This window comes from Anolis carolinensis, chromosome 6, assembly GCF_035594765.1.
Source record: "Anolis carolinensis isolate JA03-04 chromosome 6, rAnoCar3.1.pri, whole genome shotgun sequence".
Taxonomy (NCBI): domain Eukaryota; kingdom Metazoa; phylum Chordata; class Lepidosauria; order Squamata; family Dactyloidae; genus Anolis; species Anolis carolinensis.
This window is the reverse complement of record NC_085846.1, coordinates 12158235-12175953: the sequence shown is the minus strand read 5'-3', so window position 1 is coordinate 12175953 and position 17719 is coordinate 12158235. Positions and strand designations below refer to the sequence as shown.

Here is a 17719-nt window from a genome sequence, read left to right as displayed (position 1 = left end):
CACGCTCTCCCCGGGTGGGATTCGAACCTGACAACCTTCAGGTCAGCAACCCAACCTTCAAGTCACGAGGCTTTTATCCCCTAGGCCAATGATGGGCAAGCTTTTGCGCTTGGCGTGTCAAAATTCACCAAAAAACCTAGCATGACTTGGGTGGTGTGTCACTTTGAGAAAAAAAACCCATAATTTCACAATATGTATAGTTTAAATAACAAAAATGTATAATTGTAATATATAACTGTATTTAATAAATCAAAATCTATTTACTACCCTTATTTCCATGTACAAAGATCTATGGTACCTCTTGCAGTTTCCACACTGATTTCTCTCTATTCCAGTTTCAATGTAGTCATGAATAATGAATAATATAATAGTAATAATATGATAATATACTACAATTATATATATATAATACATACAGTAGAGTCTCACTTATCCAACACTCGCTTATCCAACATTCTGGATTATCCAACACATTTTTGTAGTCAATGTTTTCAATACATCATGATATTTTGGTGCTAAATTCGTAAATACAGTAATTACTACATAGCATTACTGAGTATTGAACTACTTTTTCTGTCAAATTTGTTGTATAACATGATGTTTTAGTGCTTAATTTGTAAAATCATAACCTAATTTGATGTTTAATAGGCTTATCCTTCATCTCTCCTTATTATTCAACATATTCGCTGTTATGATTGAGCCTCATGGCTCTGTTACTGACAGACGTGGGCGTAAGACTCCTAGAGAGTCAGATACTCTCGAGGAGCGAGAGAGAAAAAGACTGCGAGACATATTTGCAGCACCATCTGACGAAGAATCTTTCGAAGGGTTTACGGAGAGAATGGAGGAGGGGCTGGTTAGCTCAGAGGAGGATGAGATGGATTGGACTCGGGTAAGGGAGGAATTGGGTGCCACTGGCCATGATGGGACAGAAGATGAATGGGGACCTTCAGGATTAGACCCATGGCTTAGCTGGAGGGATGGGACGGGATCCACAGCTGGAGATGCTGTTGGGCGTAGTCAGAGGTGTTCCAGCTCTGACGAGGAAAGTGATGAGGAAACGCCCGGGTTAAGGAGGACAGCTGACAGTGATGAAGATTTGTAACTGGCATAAAATGGGGCTTGGGAGCAATTGCAAATTGCGTCGGGCAAGGTAATCTGGGCAAACGCTTGGGATCCGTGTGTGTGTGGGACGTTTCCCTGAAGACTTGTGTGCTTTCCTGTGCTGAGACGTAAGTTGATTGGAATCCAAGGTCAGACGGCGGGAGGGATTGTGTGGGCATTTGTTTGTGCAAACCTGTGCTTACTCTTATTAGCTTGACCTTCCGTCGTCTTTCTGACGGACGCCATCTCCTGCTTTGAGAACCCGGACTGAACTGACCACGGCTTGTCTTCCCCCCTTCTTGGACTTGGAAAAACTACAAACGTCTGCTTCTGGCTTTGATCTACGGAACGGAACTGGTCTACTCTACTTCTACAATCCTTGGCTGAATTGCTCGTGTTGGAGATCCTGTCTACTGTGTGTGTGTGGGAGCGACGCAAGTTACTCTAAGCACAGTGCTGGCAGCAGAGAGGAATCTGCTGCCAATTAGTTGCATTCTTTGTATCTTTTGTTCCTTGGCTTTCGTTCTGTTAATACCTAGGCTGAAGCAAGCAGTTTGTTTTTACCCGGATTAAACTCCGGTTTAATCCGGTTTATCTTTTGAACATTTACTTTTGTCCCTTTTTGCTCCTAAAGGCAAAAACTGCCTGGCCCTTGTGTTTTTACGGGCATTTTTGAGTTCTGTAATCTAATAAACTCTGTTACTTTGAATCTTGTGGCGTTCTGTCCTTGACAGATTGCCCGACGCCCATAAAAAGTTTATTGCAGCAATAAACCCGTCAGGAAGACGATGGATGAGTTAAGAGCCAAAGTAGACCAATTGCAAACGGCCTTAAGCCAAACAGCTTTTGCTGTGAAAGGACATGTTTTGACTCCTGAACGCTTTGACGGAACCAGGTGCAAGTTGCCAACCTTTTTGGCACAAGTGGAGCTTTATTTTTCTCAGCTCAGTGCTCATGCTTTTCCTACTGACACTAGCAAGGTGGCTTTTATTTTGAGTTTGTTGACCGGTCCCGCAGGACAATGGGCCACTAATTTAATTTTGGGAAATGACCCAGTCAAGGACAATTTGAATAATTTCAAAAGGTTGTTAACTGATACTTTTGGGGATCCTCTCCGCACGGAGAACGCTGGGTGGGCTCTGTATCGGTTGAAACAGGGAAAGGGGACTGTTTTGGATTACTTAAATAAGTTTAACCTGTATCGCCACCAGCTGGATTGGGGGGAAAATGCATTCATGCTTTTATTTACTGCCGGGTTAAGTGATATGCTCCAGGATGAATTAGCACGCTTGGAGCCGGCTGAAAGCTGGGACGCCTTAGTAGCTAAGGTGCTGCGTTTAGACGCAAGGTTCGAGGCTCGTAAACACTCAAAAGCAATGTGTGCGCCACCCATGCATGTAACCAGGGCACCTGTGGTGATGGGGGAAGAGCCCATGGAGCTTGGGGTCTTTAAAAAACTGTCTACAGAGGAAAAGAGCCGTAGGAGGCAGCTGGGCTTGTGTTTGTACTGTGGGAATGCTGGGCATTTTGCCAAAAATTGTAATGTGAAACCTTCCCAGCTTTCGGGAAAAGGCCAGCCCTAGTGCGACGTGAGTCCAACGCACTAGGGCTCCTCAAGCAGTCAACTGAGGGGAGGAAGCATGTTTTCGTACCCATTACATTATCTGTTGGGGGAAGGGAACTTGTTTCTACTCTGGCACTGCTGGACTCAGGAGCTACGGTCTCCTATGTAGATATTGAGTTTGCTAAGAAGCATGGCATTCCTAGAGTGCGCAAGGCATGCGACGTGTGGGTGGAGGGAGCAGATGGGAGACTGCTGGAGACTGGGGTGGTTAACCAGGAAACCTCAGCAGTAACGTGGGAGGTGCAGGGAGTAACGGGAACGTTTGTGTGGGATATTACGAGCTTGCCTAGATATGATGTGATCCTGGGGATGGATTGGCTAGCTGTAGTAAACCCACAAGTGGATTGGGCAACACGTAAAGTGATCTTAAAGAGGCAGGATTGTTGCACTCTAAACGTTACTCATGCTGATATGGAGGGAGTGCCTGCTGAGTATGGGGAGTTCTCTGATGTATTTTGTAAAAGAGAAGCGGACAAATTACCACCGCACAGGCCATATGATTGCGCCATCAAGTTGGCAGAAGGTGCGAAACTGCCAGCAGGGAGGCTGTATGCCTTGACTGTACCGGAAAGGCAAGCTTTGCGGGAGTTTTTAGATGAAAATTTAGCCAAGGGGTTTATTCGCCCATCTAGTTCTCCAACTGCGGCACCAGTATTCTTTGTAGCCAAAAAGACTGGGGAACTTAGGCTGGTCTGCGACTATCGGATCCTAAACAAATACACCATTCGGGATAGGTACCCGCTCCCTTTAATCTCGGAACTGTTATCAAGGGTGCAAGGGGCTAAGGTCTTTACCAAGCTTGACCTGCGGGGGGCCTATAACTTAATCCGTATACGGGAAGGGGATGAATGGAAGACGGCATTTAACACGTGTTTCGGATGCCACGAGTTCCGAGTCATGCCTTTTGGGCTTTGTAATGCTCCTGCGGTCTTCCAGAGGTTCATGAACGATGTGTTCAGGGACCTAATTGACCAATTTTTAGTGATTTATTTGGATGATATCTTGATTTTTTCTAAGGACGAGAAAGAACATCGTCAACATGTCAAGCAGGTTCTGCACCGACTGCGGGCTAATGGGCTTTTCGCCAAGGCTTCCAAATGCGTCTTTCATGTGCCTGAAGTGGAGTTCCTAGGTCATGTAGTGTCAGGTAGGGAACTTAAAATGGACCCACATAAGGTTGACGCCGTCAACTCATGGCAGGAGCTGAAAACTAAGAAGGATGTACAAAGGTTCTTAGGTTTTGCTAATTACTACCGGGAGTTTATTCCGAATTTTGCAAAGCTCACGGTACCTTTGACGCAGCTTCTGCGCAAGAAACAGCCATTTGTGTGGGGGCGGGAAGCTCACGAGGCGTTTCTACAACTTAAGTCTAGTTTTCAATCAGACAACATACTAACCCATCCTGATGTTGACAAACCGTTCGTGGTAGAAGCGGACGCTTCTAGCTACGCGTTGGGGGCTGTATTGTCTCAGAAAGATTCCTCAGGGACCTTGCGTCCCTGTGGATTTTACTCGCGGCAACTAACACCCTTCGAGCAGAACTATACCATATGGGAGAAGGAGTTGTTGGCGATTAAGGTGGCGTTTGAGGTGTGGCGGCACTGGCTTGAAGGGGCACGGCACCAGATCGTGGTCAGATCTGATCACAAGAATTTAGAGCACTTGCAAACAGCAAAGAAGTTAAACCAGCGTCAAATCCGATGGGCTTTGTTTTTCTCCAGGTTTAACTTCAAGGTGCAGTTCGTAGAGGGGAAGGCAAACTTGCGGGCCGATGCTTTATCCCGCAAGCCGGAGTTTAAGACCAATGAGCAGGTTGTATGTCAGACCATCTTGCCTACTGCCTCTCTGTGTGTTGTAGATAATGAGCTCGGGTTACATGACCAGATCCTTGAGGCTCAGAGGGATGATGTGTGGACACAGGAGCAACTGATGCTGCTCTCAGCAGGTAATCGTACCATACTGCCGCATCTACAAGATCAAGACGGAGTATTGGTACGCAGGGGGCAGGTCTACGTACCAGTGGGGGCCCTCAGGTTGGAGGTGATTAGAGCCCACCATGACGAACCCATGGCTGGGCACTTTGGCAGATTCAAGACCGTGCAGCTCATTACCAGGAGCTATTGGTGGCCAAAGATGCGGCAAGACATTCTGCGCTTTTGTGACAGCTGCGCCGTTTGCCAGCAGAGTAAGACGCCTGTTGGGCGCCCTAGAGGGTTGTTGTCGTCTTTACCTGTTCCGGACAGGCCATGGCAAATCATTTCCATGGATTTCATTTCAGATTTGCCTAAGTCTGGGGGTTATACTTGTATTTGGGTGGTGGTGGATTTATTTAGTAAACTGGCTCATTTTATTCCTTGTTCAACCATTCCGGCGGCCCCTACGTTGGCCTTACTATTTACTAAGCACATCTATCGTTTGCACGGAGCACCCGAGGTGATTATTTCAGATAGGGCTCCGCAATTTGTGTCACGCTTTTGGAAACATTTCCATGAGTGCTTGGGGACTAAGTTAAACGTTTCTTCAGCCTTTCATCCGCAAACGGATGGACAGTCGGAACGGGTTAATGGGCTCTTAGAGCAATATCTGCGTTGTTTTTGTTTAGATCAACCCACGGCTTGGGTGAAGTGGCTACCGGTGGCGGAATTTGCTTACAACAATGCGGTGCACACATCTAGTCAGCATACGCCGTTTGAGCTAACTTATGGTTTTCACCCACGGGGAGGTGTGGCGCCGTCGACCAATGTGGTCTCTTCGGACCCTGTGTACCGCTCTACGGAAATGGCTGCATTGCATGATGTTGCCCGTCGCTTACTGCTGGAAGCTAAGGCAACGCAGAAGACTCAGGCTGACCGCCACAGGCAGGCAGGGGAGGAGTTGGAAGAAGGGGATTTGGTGTGGTTATCTTCCAAACATATTAAACAGGCTGGGGGAAAGTTTGCGCCTCGGTATTTGGGTCCCTTTCCTATCGTTAAAAAGATTTCTTCCGTTGCGTTTCGTTTGCGTTTACCGTCTAGTTTAAAGGTCCATCCAGTCTTTCATCGTTCGCTGTTGAAACTTGATACCTCTAGTCGTCGTGGTGCTATAGCGGAGGGTATCACTGCCACTTCTCCGCCATCGGGGGAGGAGGCCTTTGTGAGAGGGGATAGTGTTATGATTGAGCCTCATGGCTCTGTTACTGACAGACGTGGGCGTAAGACTCCTAGAGAGTCAGATACTCTCGAGGAGCGAGAGAGAAAAAGACTGCGAGACATATTTGCAGCACCATCTGACGAAGAATCTTTCGAAGGGTTTACGGAGAGAATGGAGGAGGGGCTGGTTAGCTCAGAGGAGGATGAGATGGATTGGACTCGGGTAAGGGAGGAATTGGGTGCCACTGGCCATGATGGGACAGAAGATGAATGGGGACCTTCAGGATTAGACCCATGGCTTAGCTGGAGGGATGGGACGGGATCCACAGCTGGAGATGCTGTTGGGCGTAGTCAGAGGTGTTCCAGCTCTGACGAGGAAAGTGATGAGGAAACGCCCGGGTTAAGGAGGACAGCTGACAGTGATGAAGATTTGTAACTGGCATAAAATGGGGCTTGGGAGCAATTGCAAATTGCGTCGGGCAAGGTAATCTGGGCAAACGCTTGGGATCCGTGTGTGTGTGGGACGTTTCCCTGAAGACTTGTGTGCTTTCCTGTGCTGAGACGTAAGTTGATTGGAATCCAAGGTCAGACGGCGGGAGGGATTGTGTGGGCATTTGTTTGTGCAAACCTGTGCTTACTCTTATTAGCTTGACCTTCCGTCGTCTTTCTGACGGACGCCATCTCCTGCTTTGAGAACCCGGACTGAACTGACCACGGCTTGTCTTCCCCCCTTCTTGGACTTGGAAAAACTACAAACGTCTGCTTCTGGCTTTGATCTACGGAACGGAACTGGTCTACTCTACTTCTACAATCCTTGGCTGAATTGCTCGTGTTGGAGATCCTGTCTACTGTGTGTGTGTGGGAGCGACGCAAGTTACTCTAAGCACAGTGCTGGCAGCAGAGAGGAATCTGCTGCCAATTAGTTGCATTCTTTGTATCTTTTGTTCCTTGGCTTTCGTTCTGTTAATACCTAGGCTGAAGCAAGCAGTTTGTTTTTACCCGGATTAAACTCCGGTTTAATCCGGTTTATCTTTTGAACATTTACTTTTGTCCCTTTTTGCTCCTAAAGGCAAAAACTGCCTGGCCCTTGTGTTTTTACGGGCATTTTTGAGTTCTGTAATCTAATAAACTCTGTTACTTTGAATCTTGTGGCGTTCTGTCCTTGACATTCGCTTATCCAGTGTTCTGCCAGCCTGTTTATGTTCGATAAGTGAGACTCTACTGTATATGTATATGTATATATATATATATATGTGTGTGTGTGTGTGTAGTAAGCATAATTCCCATGGCGTAAACAACAAAACAACTGGACCAAATCACACCAAATTTGGCCACAAAAGACATAGTCATCCAATCAATCTGCAGGTGGCAGCGTGACAGCAAAAATGGCTAGGCGTGTCAGTGCTGACACGCATGTCATAGGTTGGCCATCACTGCCCTAGGCCACCGGAGGCTCCACATACCAAGATGTAAAAGTTAAAAGTCAAAGACAAAAGTAACCAACCAGAATGAGAGCAAAAACAGCGAGAAGAGAAGAAATAGATACATTCCAACTTTCGTTCAGGAGTTGGGGAAGGGATTTCTCTTAGCCTATTCTGAGCTATCGAACTACTCCTCATTGAGGACTGCAGACTTGGGCGGGGGGGGGGGGTTGAACTCCAACAGAAGTCCATAGCTTTGAGCTATGGCACTTAAAGTAGTGTCAAAGTACAATCATTCTATAGTGCAGGGGTCCCCAAACTAAGGCCCGGGGGCCGGATGCGGCCCTCCAAGGTCATTTACCTGGCCCCCGCCCTCAGTTTTATAATATATTTTTATATCAGTTGTAATAATATAATATATTGTATATACATATAATATTGATAATAATCTTATGTTATACAATATAATACTAATAGTAATACTATATAATAATATTAATTATATGTTATATATTAGATATTATATAATAGTATAGTGGTATAGTTCAATATAGTAATATACAATGCTACTATTGTGTTATGCTAATAATATAATATATTGTATGTACATACAGCTGCTTTGAGTCCCCTTCGAGGTGAGAAGGGTGGGATATAAATGTAGTAAATAAATGCAGTAAATGAATGATTAATTTTAGACTTAGGCTCGGCCAAAGTCTGACATGACTTGAAGGCACACAACAACAACAACAATCCTAATTAACTTGACTATCTCATTGGCTAGTAGCAGGCCCACACTTTCCATTGAAATCCTAACAGGTTTATGTTGGTTAAAATTGTTTTCATTTTTAAATATTGTATTTGTATTGTTCTTTCGTCGTTGTTGTTGTTGTTGCACTACAAATAAGACATGTGCAGTATGCATAGAAATTTGTTTGTATTTTTTTTTCAAATGATATTTCGGCCCCTCAACAGTCTGAAGGATTGTGGACCGGCCCTCTGCTCAAAAAGTTTGGGGACCCCTGCTATAGTGTATATGTGCCCCTAGAAAATCAACATTCTTCTGCAGTAAATGCCCTTCTGGTTAATGTTTAACTGGTCTGCTCCATTTCCAACTGGGCAGCGGAGGAGGAGGTGAAGAAGGATTGCTGCTAAAAAAAAAAACACCTCCAGCTAGACACAGGATGGGGAGGAAAAAGGATTGATGGGCATCAAAATACTTTGTAAAAAGGAGCTTCTTTGGCAGAGGCTTTGTTACCTGAGGTATGTCTGTACTTTGTTACCATCTGTCTCAGTGGCCCCTTCTGCACTGCCATATAAAATTCAGATTGTCTGTTTTGAATTGGATTATATGGTAGTGTAGACTCAGGCCCCACCTACACTGTCATATAATTCAGATTATCATAACAGATAATCCACATTATCTGCTTTGAACTCGATTATATGAGTCTACACTGCCATAGAATCCAGTTCAAAGCAGATGATCTGGATTTGATATGGCAGTGTAGAAGGGGCCTGTCATAATCACACATGCCATGCAACTATCAGCTCCCCAGTTCTGATGTGTAGCACATGGCTGATGGCCAAAAGGGAGGACAGGATGTGCAAGGACACATGAACCGGCCATGAAAGTCAATTGCCCTGAGGTGTGAGAAGGTGGATTCTGGTCTGTGGGAAAGGGCAGGCACCAGGTACCAGAAGTGATTGATGACACTGTAGCTAAGGCCCTATATAGATGGGCAGTAATGCTAGACTCTTGTATTTTGAAAAAAAAAAGATGTATGGTATCTTCAGCCCCTGTGTGTCTTGGTGTATTCTTCGAAGAGAAAGCTAAATCCATAGCAACACTGTTGGAGCAAAGAACTCTTACAAGGGCCTCATGTAATCCAGTTCAAAGAACATAGAGTGGATTATCTGATTTGATAATCTGGATTATGTTGCAGTGTAGAAGAGCTCAATGTGTCACTCAGCAAGTTTCCGCACCTCTCCTTTGAGAGTCAGAATGCGTCAGATCCTTCATTGCCCAGAATAGTTTTGCTGGAGGATACTGTGCCTGAACATAGTAGTGACTGAAACAGCTAACACCTCCCAACAAAGGATTCTCCCAGGCAGGAAGCAGCCAGGCTTTGAAGCTGCAAGGCTATTAAATGCTAATGAAGGTGGCCAATTGCAACATTCATACTTGCCTCCAACAGACAAGAGTTCTTTCTCCCACCCTGGACCTTCCGCAGATATATAAACCCCACTTGCCTAGTTTCCAACAGACTTCACAACCTCTGAGGATGCCTGCCATAGATGTGGGTGAAACATCAGGAGAGAATGCTTCTGGAACATGGCCATACAGCCAGGAAAACTCACAGCAACACAATCTCTCTTTGTGCCTGAAATAAGTTTGTGGTTGTGCTCAGTGGGATTTGTCCTCCCCCTCCCCCATTGCTCTAGCTATCCATCATTCTTCTAGCACATAAGTGTATGCGGTGTGGCACGTCACATATATGGTTGCCAGATCTCAAGGCCTGGCCCCTCATCTTCAGTCCTCAGGGCAGAGATTCAGTTTGTAGTCGGTTGCTAAGTAGCAAACACAGCCTTGTTATACAAAGCCAAATAATTCCTTCCAATTGCTTATATAACAGGATGCTTAGCATGTGCAGGTGTGTTTGTATATTTGTAAACACTGCTATGTGTAAATCTCAATAAGCACCAAACTCAATCTTTCAAACTAACAACTTATGCAAAACTCTTATGTGTGTCACACACAGAAACAAACATTGTTTGGCATGTTGTACAGGCAGTACTCAAGTTCTGTAGGTTTCTTCTTAAGTTCAATTACTATGTAAGTAAGAACAGGTTCATTTTAAAAGTGAAACTTCAGCCAAACATATATCTTTTAGCTTTGGATAGGATAAAGAGGCAAAGGTTTTCCCCTGACATTGCCTAGTTTGTCTAACTCTGGGGGTTGGTACTCATCTCCATTTCTAAGCTGAAGAGCCGGTGTTGTCCATAGACACCTCCAAGGTCATGTGGCTAGCATGACTGCATAGAGAGCTGTTACCTTCCCGCTGGAGCGGTACCTATTGATCTACTCACATTTGCATGTTTTCAAACTGCAAATGGCAGAAGCTGGGGTTAAAGGCGGAAGCTCACCCCACTCCCTGGATTCGAACCACCTGCCTTTCAGTCAGCAAGTTCAGCAGCTCAGTGGTTTAATCTGCTGTGCCACTGGGGATGCCTTGGATAGCATAGGGAAGGGTTAATACCCCTGTGTTGCTTGTTTTGCTGTCCGTGCCCCTGTTGAGCAGCGGTTTCTATTTCATACCTTGATACATTTCATTATACATTTCATAATTAGGGGGTCTGATTTCTCAATATCATGATTTTGATATCATGTTGGTAGAAGGTTTAGTTGAAGTTGCTAAAACGTATGGGAGGCCAAACCATTTCTAATACACCTCTGGAGTCCTTACCCTTTGAAACGCTAAATATGTTTTTAACTTCAGTTCCCAGAGACTCCAGCCAGCATGACCAAAGATCAGGGATTCCATTAAAATCTAAAGCATCTAAAACTTGAGAGCCACTGCTCTAACTTAACACAGTATCGAACTCACTTGGTTTATAGAAAACACTATATACAACTCTCATTTCTGTTCTGTGTAAAGGGTCAGCTGTGAACTGATGGTTAGAAAGCATTTCCAAAACTTGGCTTCCAACTGTGAATGTTCTTCCCATCTTATCTTCAGTAATAATATACCATAATAATACTGTAACATGATATCGCAAACTTGGGAGAACCGGCATGGTGTTGTGGTCTGAGGGCTAGACTGGGAATCTGGGAGTCCAGGATTTAAAATCTCCGCTCATCCATGAGGACCAAATGAGTGATCTTGGACAAGTCACACTCTTTAAGTCTCCGAGAATAGCAAGGACAACCCTCCTCTGAAGAAATGTTATCAAGAAAATATATTGTAAGTTCACCTAGTCCAAAACTATTTAAAGGTACACAAACAAGAACAACAACTTCTTGAGTTGATGTTCAGTTGGCAAACATCCTCGTTTCCATCCTCCAAGTGCCTGTGTCCAAACCTGTTATCTATGAAATTCCATGGAAGCAGCAAATTAACAACTTGGGATGGGCACCATTAAATGTGGGCTTGGAGTCACAATCACCAACTATGGCCATAGTTTTTGGCCTTTGAAAGTTGGCATCTCCTTGCCTGTGCTGTGTGGTTTTCCTGCAAGCCAAGACAGGTGTTTTCCTCGATCACTGGGATAACAATTCACCTAGTCGTCATCTCACCATGCACGTGAGTCTCCTCCCTCTTTTTCCACGAATCCCAGTCAAATTTCCTTATCTGGCAGCCACCACGCAAGCACAGTCTATTGTTCACTGAGATACCATTAAAATTGGCAGCCGAGCTGCATATTTTGCAAGAAACTGGCTTCCCTATGACCCCCTGAGGGGAAGGGGGAGTCTGAACAAATGTAACATCATCAAGTATGATAAAAGAAGAAACATAAATCAATGATCCATCACAAGGGAGAGGCCTTGGATGAAAGGTTGCATTCCATAGTTGGGTGACTATGCTCCTTACGTGTCAAGACGTTGATGAGTATCATTTGGGGACTCGTTTGGAACCCCAAGAAACCCCATTAATTAATTAATAATGGCTCATGACCTGCATTTCAGAAACGCTGAAATTACTATCTTGAAATGCTTCAAGACAAGCCTTTTATTAGGCAATCACCCAATTCAGTTTACAAAATATTTATTGGGGAACAGATGGACCCAAACTCCCGCGTTTGATTTTGTTTCTTCTTTTTGCGACAGAAAATGTGTTCAGGAGGAAAAAAATGGAATAACTGCACAGTGTCTTTAAACTGGCAGGCATCTTGAGACATTCTCCATCTGGCTTAGCAATTCTGCTTAAATGAAAGGCAGTAGTTTCTCACATTCTTTGGTTTCAGAAGGTTCCTTGATCTTCAGAGATGTGCATGTTCTTGAATGGGCCTCAGACTTTCTTGAAGCTGGTCAGTGTGTTATAATAATAATAATAATAATAATAATAATAATAATAATAATAATAATAATAATAATAATACTTTATTTTTATACCCTGCCTCCATCTCCCCGCAGGGACTTGGGGCGGCTTACATGGGGCCAAGCCCGGGTAAAACAACAAACCAAAATAAAATGACATCAGAAAATACAGACACAAAAATTAAATTAACAGTTTAAACATGATAAAATATAAAATGATAATCAAAGTAAAAACATGGATTTGGCACCCAAGTAGAGGGGATAAGACAAACTGGGTAAAGTGCAACGAGTGAATATTGTAAACAAGGTAGTTGATTAAGTGCTACCGTCAATAGGAGAGCAACCGCGTGACTATAGTAAACAGATAGGGCAAGATAAAGTGCAACAGATGAGTAAATGGTCGTAGATACAAGGTCTATCACGGGGATGGGGAATTCACTCTCCAAAAGCCTGTTGGAAGAGCCAAGCTTTTAGGTTTTCCTAAATACTGTCAGGGTGGGGGCTTGCCTAGTCTCCCTGGGGAGCGAGTTCCAGAGCCGGGGGGCCACCACGGAGAAGGCCCTCTCCCTCATCCCCACCAACTGCGCTTGTGACGGAGGTGGAAGCGAGAGGAGAGCCTCCCTGGACGAACGAAGAGATCGTGAAGGTTCATAGGAGGAGATATGGTCACGAAGGTAGGCGGGTCCCGAACCATTCAGGACTTTGTAAGTGATTACCTGAACCTTGAATTGGGCCTGGAAGATGAATGGCAGCCAGTGGAGTTCCTTGAAGAGAAATGATGTTCCTTCAGAAATGATGGGGTCAGACCTCCATCACTGGTTTTTTTTTTACTAGAAGAGTGTTATTATGTGGGGAATGGATATCGATGGTTCTTTTTCATTTAATGGGTGTAGAATATTGAAAGACTATATCCATCAGATAGAGAATATAAAGCCCTTAGATTAGATGTAAATTGTAGGTAGGTAATGTTTTTCTGAAGCTTTGAATGTAATAGTAATATGTTCGCTTTTATTCTAGAAAAAGTATATTTAACTTTATTTTTGTTGATTAGTTAATTAGTTTGTGTGTGTTTATATGTACATTTTGTATGATTTGTTTATATTAAAAATAATTCAAAAAAAGAGAGATGTGCAAGGTTTAATTATTGTATTTTTAAAAAATAAGATGCCATTGATTGTAAGATGCACACTAATTTTAGTACCACACACACACACACACACATGATTCTAAGTACTACCTTGTTTTTAGAGCTGTTTATATAGAGAGGAAAGTGTATCTTAGAACCGAAGAAAAAAAAGGGTCTGGAGAACAAGCCCTATAAGGAGCAGCTTAAAGAGCTGGGCATGTTTAGCCTGTAGAAGGGAAGGCTGAGCGGAGACATGATGGCCATGTATAAATATATGATGGGAAGTCATAGGGAGGAGGGAGCAAGCTTATTTTCTGCTGCCCTGGAGACTAGGATGTGGAACAATGGCTTCAAACTACTGCAAAAGAGATTCCACCTTAATATTAGGAAGAACTTCCTAACAATGAGAGCTGTTCAGCAGTGGAACTCTCTGCCCCGGAGTGTGGTGGAGGCTCCTTCTTTGGAGGCTTTTAAACAGAGGCTAGATGGCCATTTCTCAGGGGTGCTTTAAATACGATTTTCCTGCTTCTTGGCAGAATGGGATTGGACTGGATGGCCCAAGAGGTATCTTCTAATTCTAGGATTCTTTGAAATGTGCCATTTACACATGGAAATTAAGAAATGCCTAACAGTAGTAGACTTTTCATGTGCTGTTGACTGACAAAAGATTGATGCTTCGTCACTGAGAAGATACATTTTCTCAATCTGTGATACAAGATTTAGCAACACTTGAAACATCTGAAATAATTTAAAAGAAAAAAATGTACAAATGGATTTATACTTGGACATATTTGGACATTTCGTCAGCTTTTATAGAAATGTATGACTAAAGTGTTATTTTTCCACTTCTTGTGGTTTGAGTTTCCTGCTTTTGTTCTATTGGAATGCTAGTGTATATAATGAGGTTTCATTTAATTTTTAAACTACTTCTTACATTCTTAAATAAAAGAAAAACGTTGTCCTTAGAGCAGGAGAGGAGTAGCCGAACACAATGCCATCATGCTTTGGTTCACAAGCTGTGTCAGAAGTGACTTTCAAGAACATACTGTGTCGCATAAAAGAGCTCCTGATCTCCAGCACCTACATATGATATCCTTTAGTATCTTCCCAAACCAACTTTGAATATTTCTTGCCTAAGCAAACCTAAGCAAGCCTATCAAGACATATATACCGGTACACCTGCAGTCTCTTCCCATCTCCCTCAAAGTTCCTTTTAGATAGTCCAAAATCCAAACATTTCACCTGTACTTTTGTGCTTTTTTTTCATGTCAAGAGCGACTTGAGAAACTGCAAGTTGTTTCTGGTGTGAGAGAATTGGCTGTCTACAGAGACGTTGCCCAAAGGATGCCCGGAGGTGTTACCATCCTGCTGGGAGGCTTCTCTCATGTCCACGCAAGCTGGAGCTGACAGACAGGAGCTCACCCTTTCTTGCGGATTTGAACTGGCAATCTCCAGATCAGCAACCCAACTTTCATGTCAACGGTTCAGCCAGCACAAGGGTTTAACCCACTGCGCCACTCACAAGCTGGTGAGAGTCCCATAATACTACTCTTCCCAGTAAGCTCAAGCAAAATGAAACTGCTTCATCTTCTCCTAGCTTGTGTGTGCTTTCATTAATAACGTTTGCCACCACGATCACTATGACATTATTGTGATTGGAAAAAGACTCAATTTTTTCTTTAAGGTATGTGAGGAACACACAATTTGATTTAAAATCTCATTGTGCTTGCTTGCTATGTATTTTCTTAAAGGAAAATGAAACCTTTCTCAACCATGGTTGATATTCACAACCTAATTTGATGGATGAAGAACTCTGGCAGTAGGATGAGAGCATCCCTTATTCTACGTATTTGCCAGCCCTAGTCAAAAGGGAGAAGGCAGGCAGTATACGCATGGAAGAAACAAAAGAAGTACTGTATATACTCATGTATACAGTATATGTATACAGTGTTCCCTCACTACTTCGTGGTTCACTTTTTGTGGATTTGCTGTTTCATGGTTTTTCAATAAACTCTAGAAGAATATTATAAATCATAAAAAAATTACAATTTACAGCCTAAGGAAGGGAGGAAGAAGAAGCTGAAGGGAGAGAAAAGGAGCCCAAGCGACAACGAGAGGAGGCAATTTATCAACACATGATTGATTGATAAAGACTTAATACTAAATAATGTATAAATATTAAAATAAATATAGTGTCCCTACTTCGCAGATTTTCACTTATTGCGGGTGGTCCTGGAACATAACCCCAGCAATAAGTGAGGGAACACTGTATACTATATATACTCATGTATAAGTCTAGAAATTTAGTTAACAATTGACCCAAAAAAACCCTGGGGTGACTTTACAATGGGTCTATATAGGTGTGCCTTAACTCCTTTTAAAAAGAAGCATCTCAGAGTAAAGTGGGGAGAAGTGAGAGCTTAGGCTTTCCTAGGAGAATCCAAACAAAGCACCGGCCCCTTCTACTCTCTCTATCGTGGTCCTATTTCTGATCTTTTCAAATCCCTGTGTGGAAAAATAATGTCAACAGCAGTGCTTTTCCTTTTTTGACTTATCATACTATAATCCATAATTTTGGCCATAAACCTGCCCTCAACTTATACATGAGCATATATGGTAGCTTAGAGTAATAGACCAAAGGACATGGCAAAAACAGTGAAGATGAGCAAAGAGTAGAAAGCTGGAAGCATTCCTTCACTTGTCTTTAAGTGCTTATCCGCATTGTACAAATACAGCATTTTGATATCATTTTAAACACCATGGCTCCAGCTTTTCATTCAAAAGGACCCAAATATCTAGGTACAGTGCTGCCATGGAATAGGGGTAATTGTGCCTTTTTGGTCTTACCAGAATGAGGATTTTTTGGAACGTAATAAATATGCAATTTATATTTACAATCTTTACTCCTTATTAACAAGGCAAGGATAAAACCAGCGAAACTACCAGCAATTTGTCTTTTTGCTTTTCTGCCAGGTCAGCAAGAACAATGTTATCACATCAAACTGTGAAAGCCTTTTGGGTTCCAAAGAAATCAAGATGACTAACTGTGCCTCCAACTTACACATCCAGAAAAATGCCATATTGTGTAAGACTTATGGGGTGTGGAAGGGCGGGGTGACCCAGGCTGCCTCCTCCCGCCATGGGCCACGGATGCCTATAAAACTCAAGACCTGCAGGGAGCAGATAGTTACAAAAGGAAAATCTGCAAGGATGGCAGGACTGGAGAGAAGATTTGTCAGCACTGGGTTGCTCGTGCTGCTGGTCCTTTTGGGTGAGTCCTGACAGGCTGTCTTTGTGAGGAAAGATACATTGATGGAGAGTTTTGGTTCATCTACACTGCATAATTAATGCAGTATGGCACCACTTTAGCTGCCATGACTCAATGTTATGGAATCCTGGGCATTGTAGTTTGATGGGGCACAAGCATCCTTTGGCAAAGAAGGCTAAAGAGCTTTTACAATTGCAACTCCTATCATTCCATAGCATTGAGCCATTCATTCATTCGAATCTATAGTGTGGCTGTATGGATGGGTGAGAATGTATGTGGTGCATTGGACAGAGCGTTGGACCTGAATTTGGGAGATTCCAGTTCAAGTCTCTAAAGAGCTTGAATCATTTATCCTCTCAGCTTAACCTGTCTCACAAAACCATTGTGAGACTAAAGTGGGGAAGAAGAGGTCTCTGTGATACCTTAAGTTTATTGCAGATTGGTTTTATCAAATGGGAGTTGTCATGATATACTGCACCTTGGATGTTGATAGTTTATTTCAATTATATTTATTTATTTTATTTCCAATATTTCTATCCCACCCTTCTCACCCGAAGGGACCCACTTTTCTCCCACATCATCCACTTATTCAATGTGTGCGGGGCTGTTTTTATTTATTTTGCTGAGATCTTCTGATGGTTTGACAAGTGAATGTTCTCCTCTCAGAAATAAATTATACTTAAAGTATTATAGTGCAACAGTATGTATATATGTGTGTGTGTGTGTGTGTGTGTTTCATAGCAATTCAAAGAGAGAAATAAATAAATAAAGGATAAGTGAAGAGGAGGTAGCATATTGTTATGAGAATTACTTAGAACTGATAACAAATTCAAGGTTGGGAATAAAGTATTGCAGCTGGTATTGGGAGTTGGCAGCAAATAGTCTGGGAAAACAGAATTTTAATTGAATTTTTAAAAACTTGAATACCACAGTAAGAGATACCACAACCTCCTGACGCATTTGCTCCATTTCGAAGAACCAAAGGTAGAATATACTGGTAATTGTAATTGGAAACA

The 17719-nt window shown here is 43.0% G+C and overlaps 1 protein-coding gene across 5 annotated transcripts in view; it reads left to right on the top strand.

Moving 5' to 3' along the window:
* The window catches only part of LOC100555420 (serine protease 53), a 79359-nt gene that overhangs the window by 44049 nt on the left and 17591 nt on the right, over positions 1-17719 (top strand). Inside the window, exons 1-3 of one of the 5 annotated variants that reach the window (XM_062984026.1) lie at positions 8777-12983; positions 14709-14963; positions 16409-16706. In XM_062984026.1, coding sequence (XP_062840096.1) covers positions 14820-14963; positions 16409-16706 — 442 coding nt within the window. In that variant the 5' untranslated portion in view covers positions 8777-12983; positions 14709-14819. Of the gene's footprint in view, positions 1-8776; positions 12984-14708; positions 14964-14994; positions 15120-16408; positions 16707-17719 lie in introns of those variants that run through there. The other 4 variants (XM_062984024.1, XM_062984025.1, XM_062984028.1 and 1 more) reach the window with 4 other exon arrangements.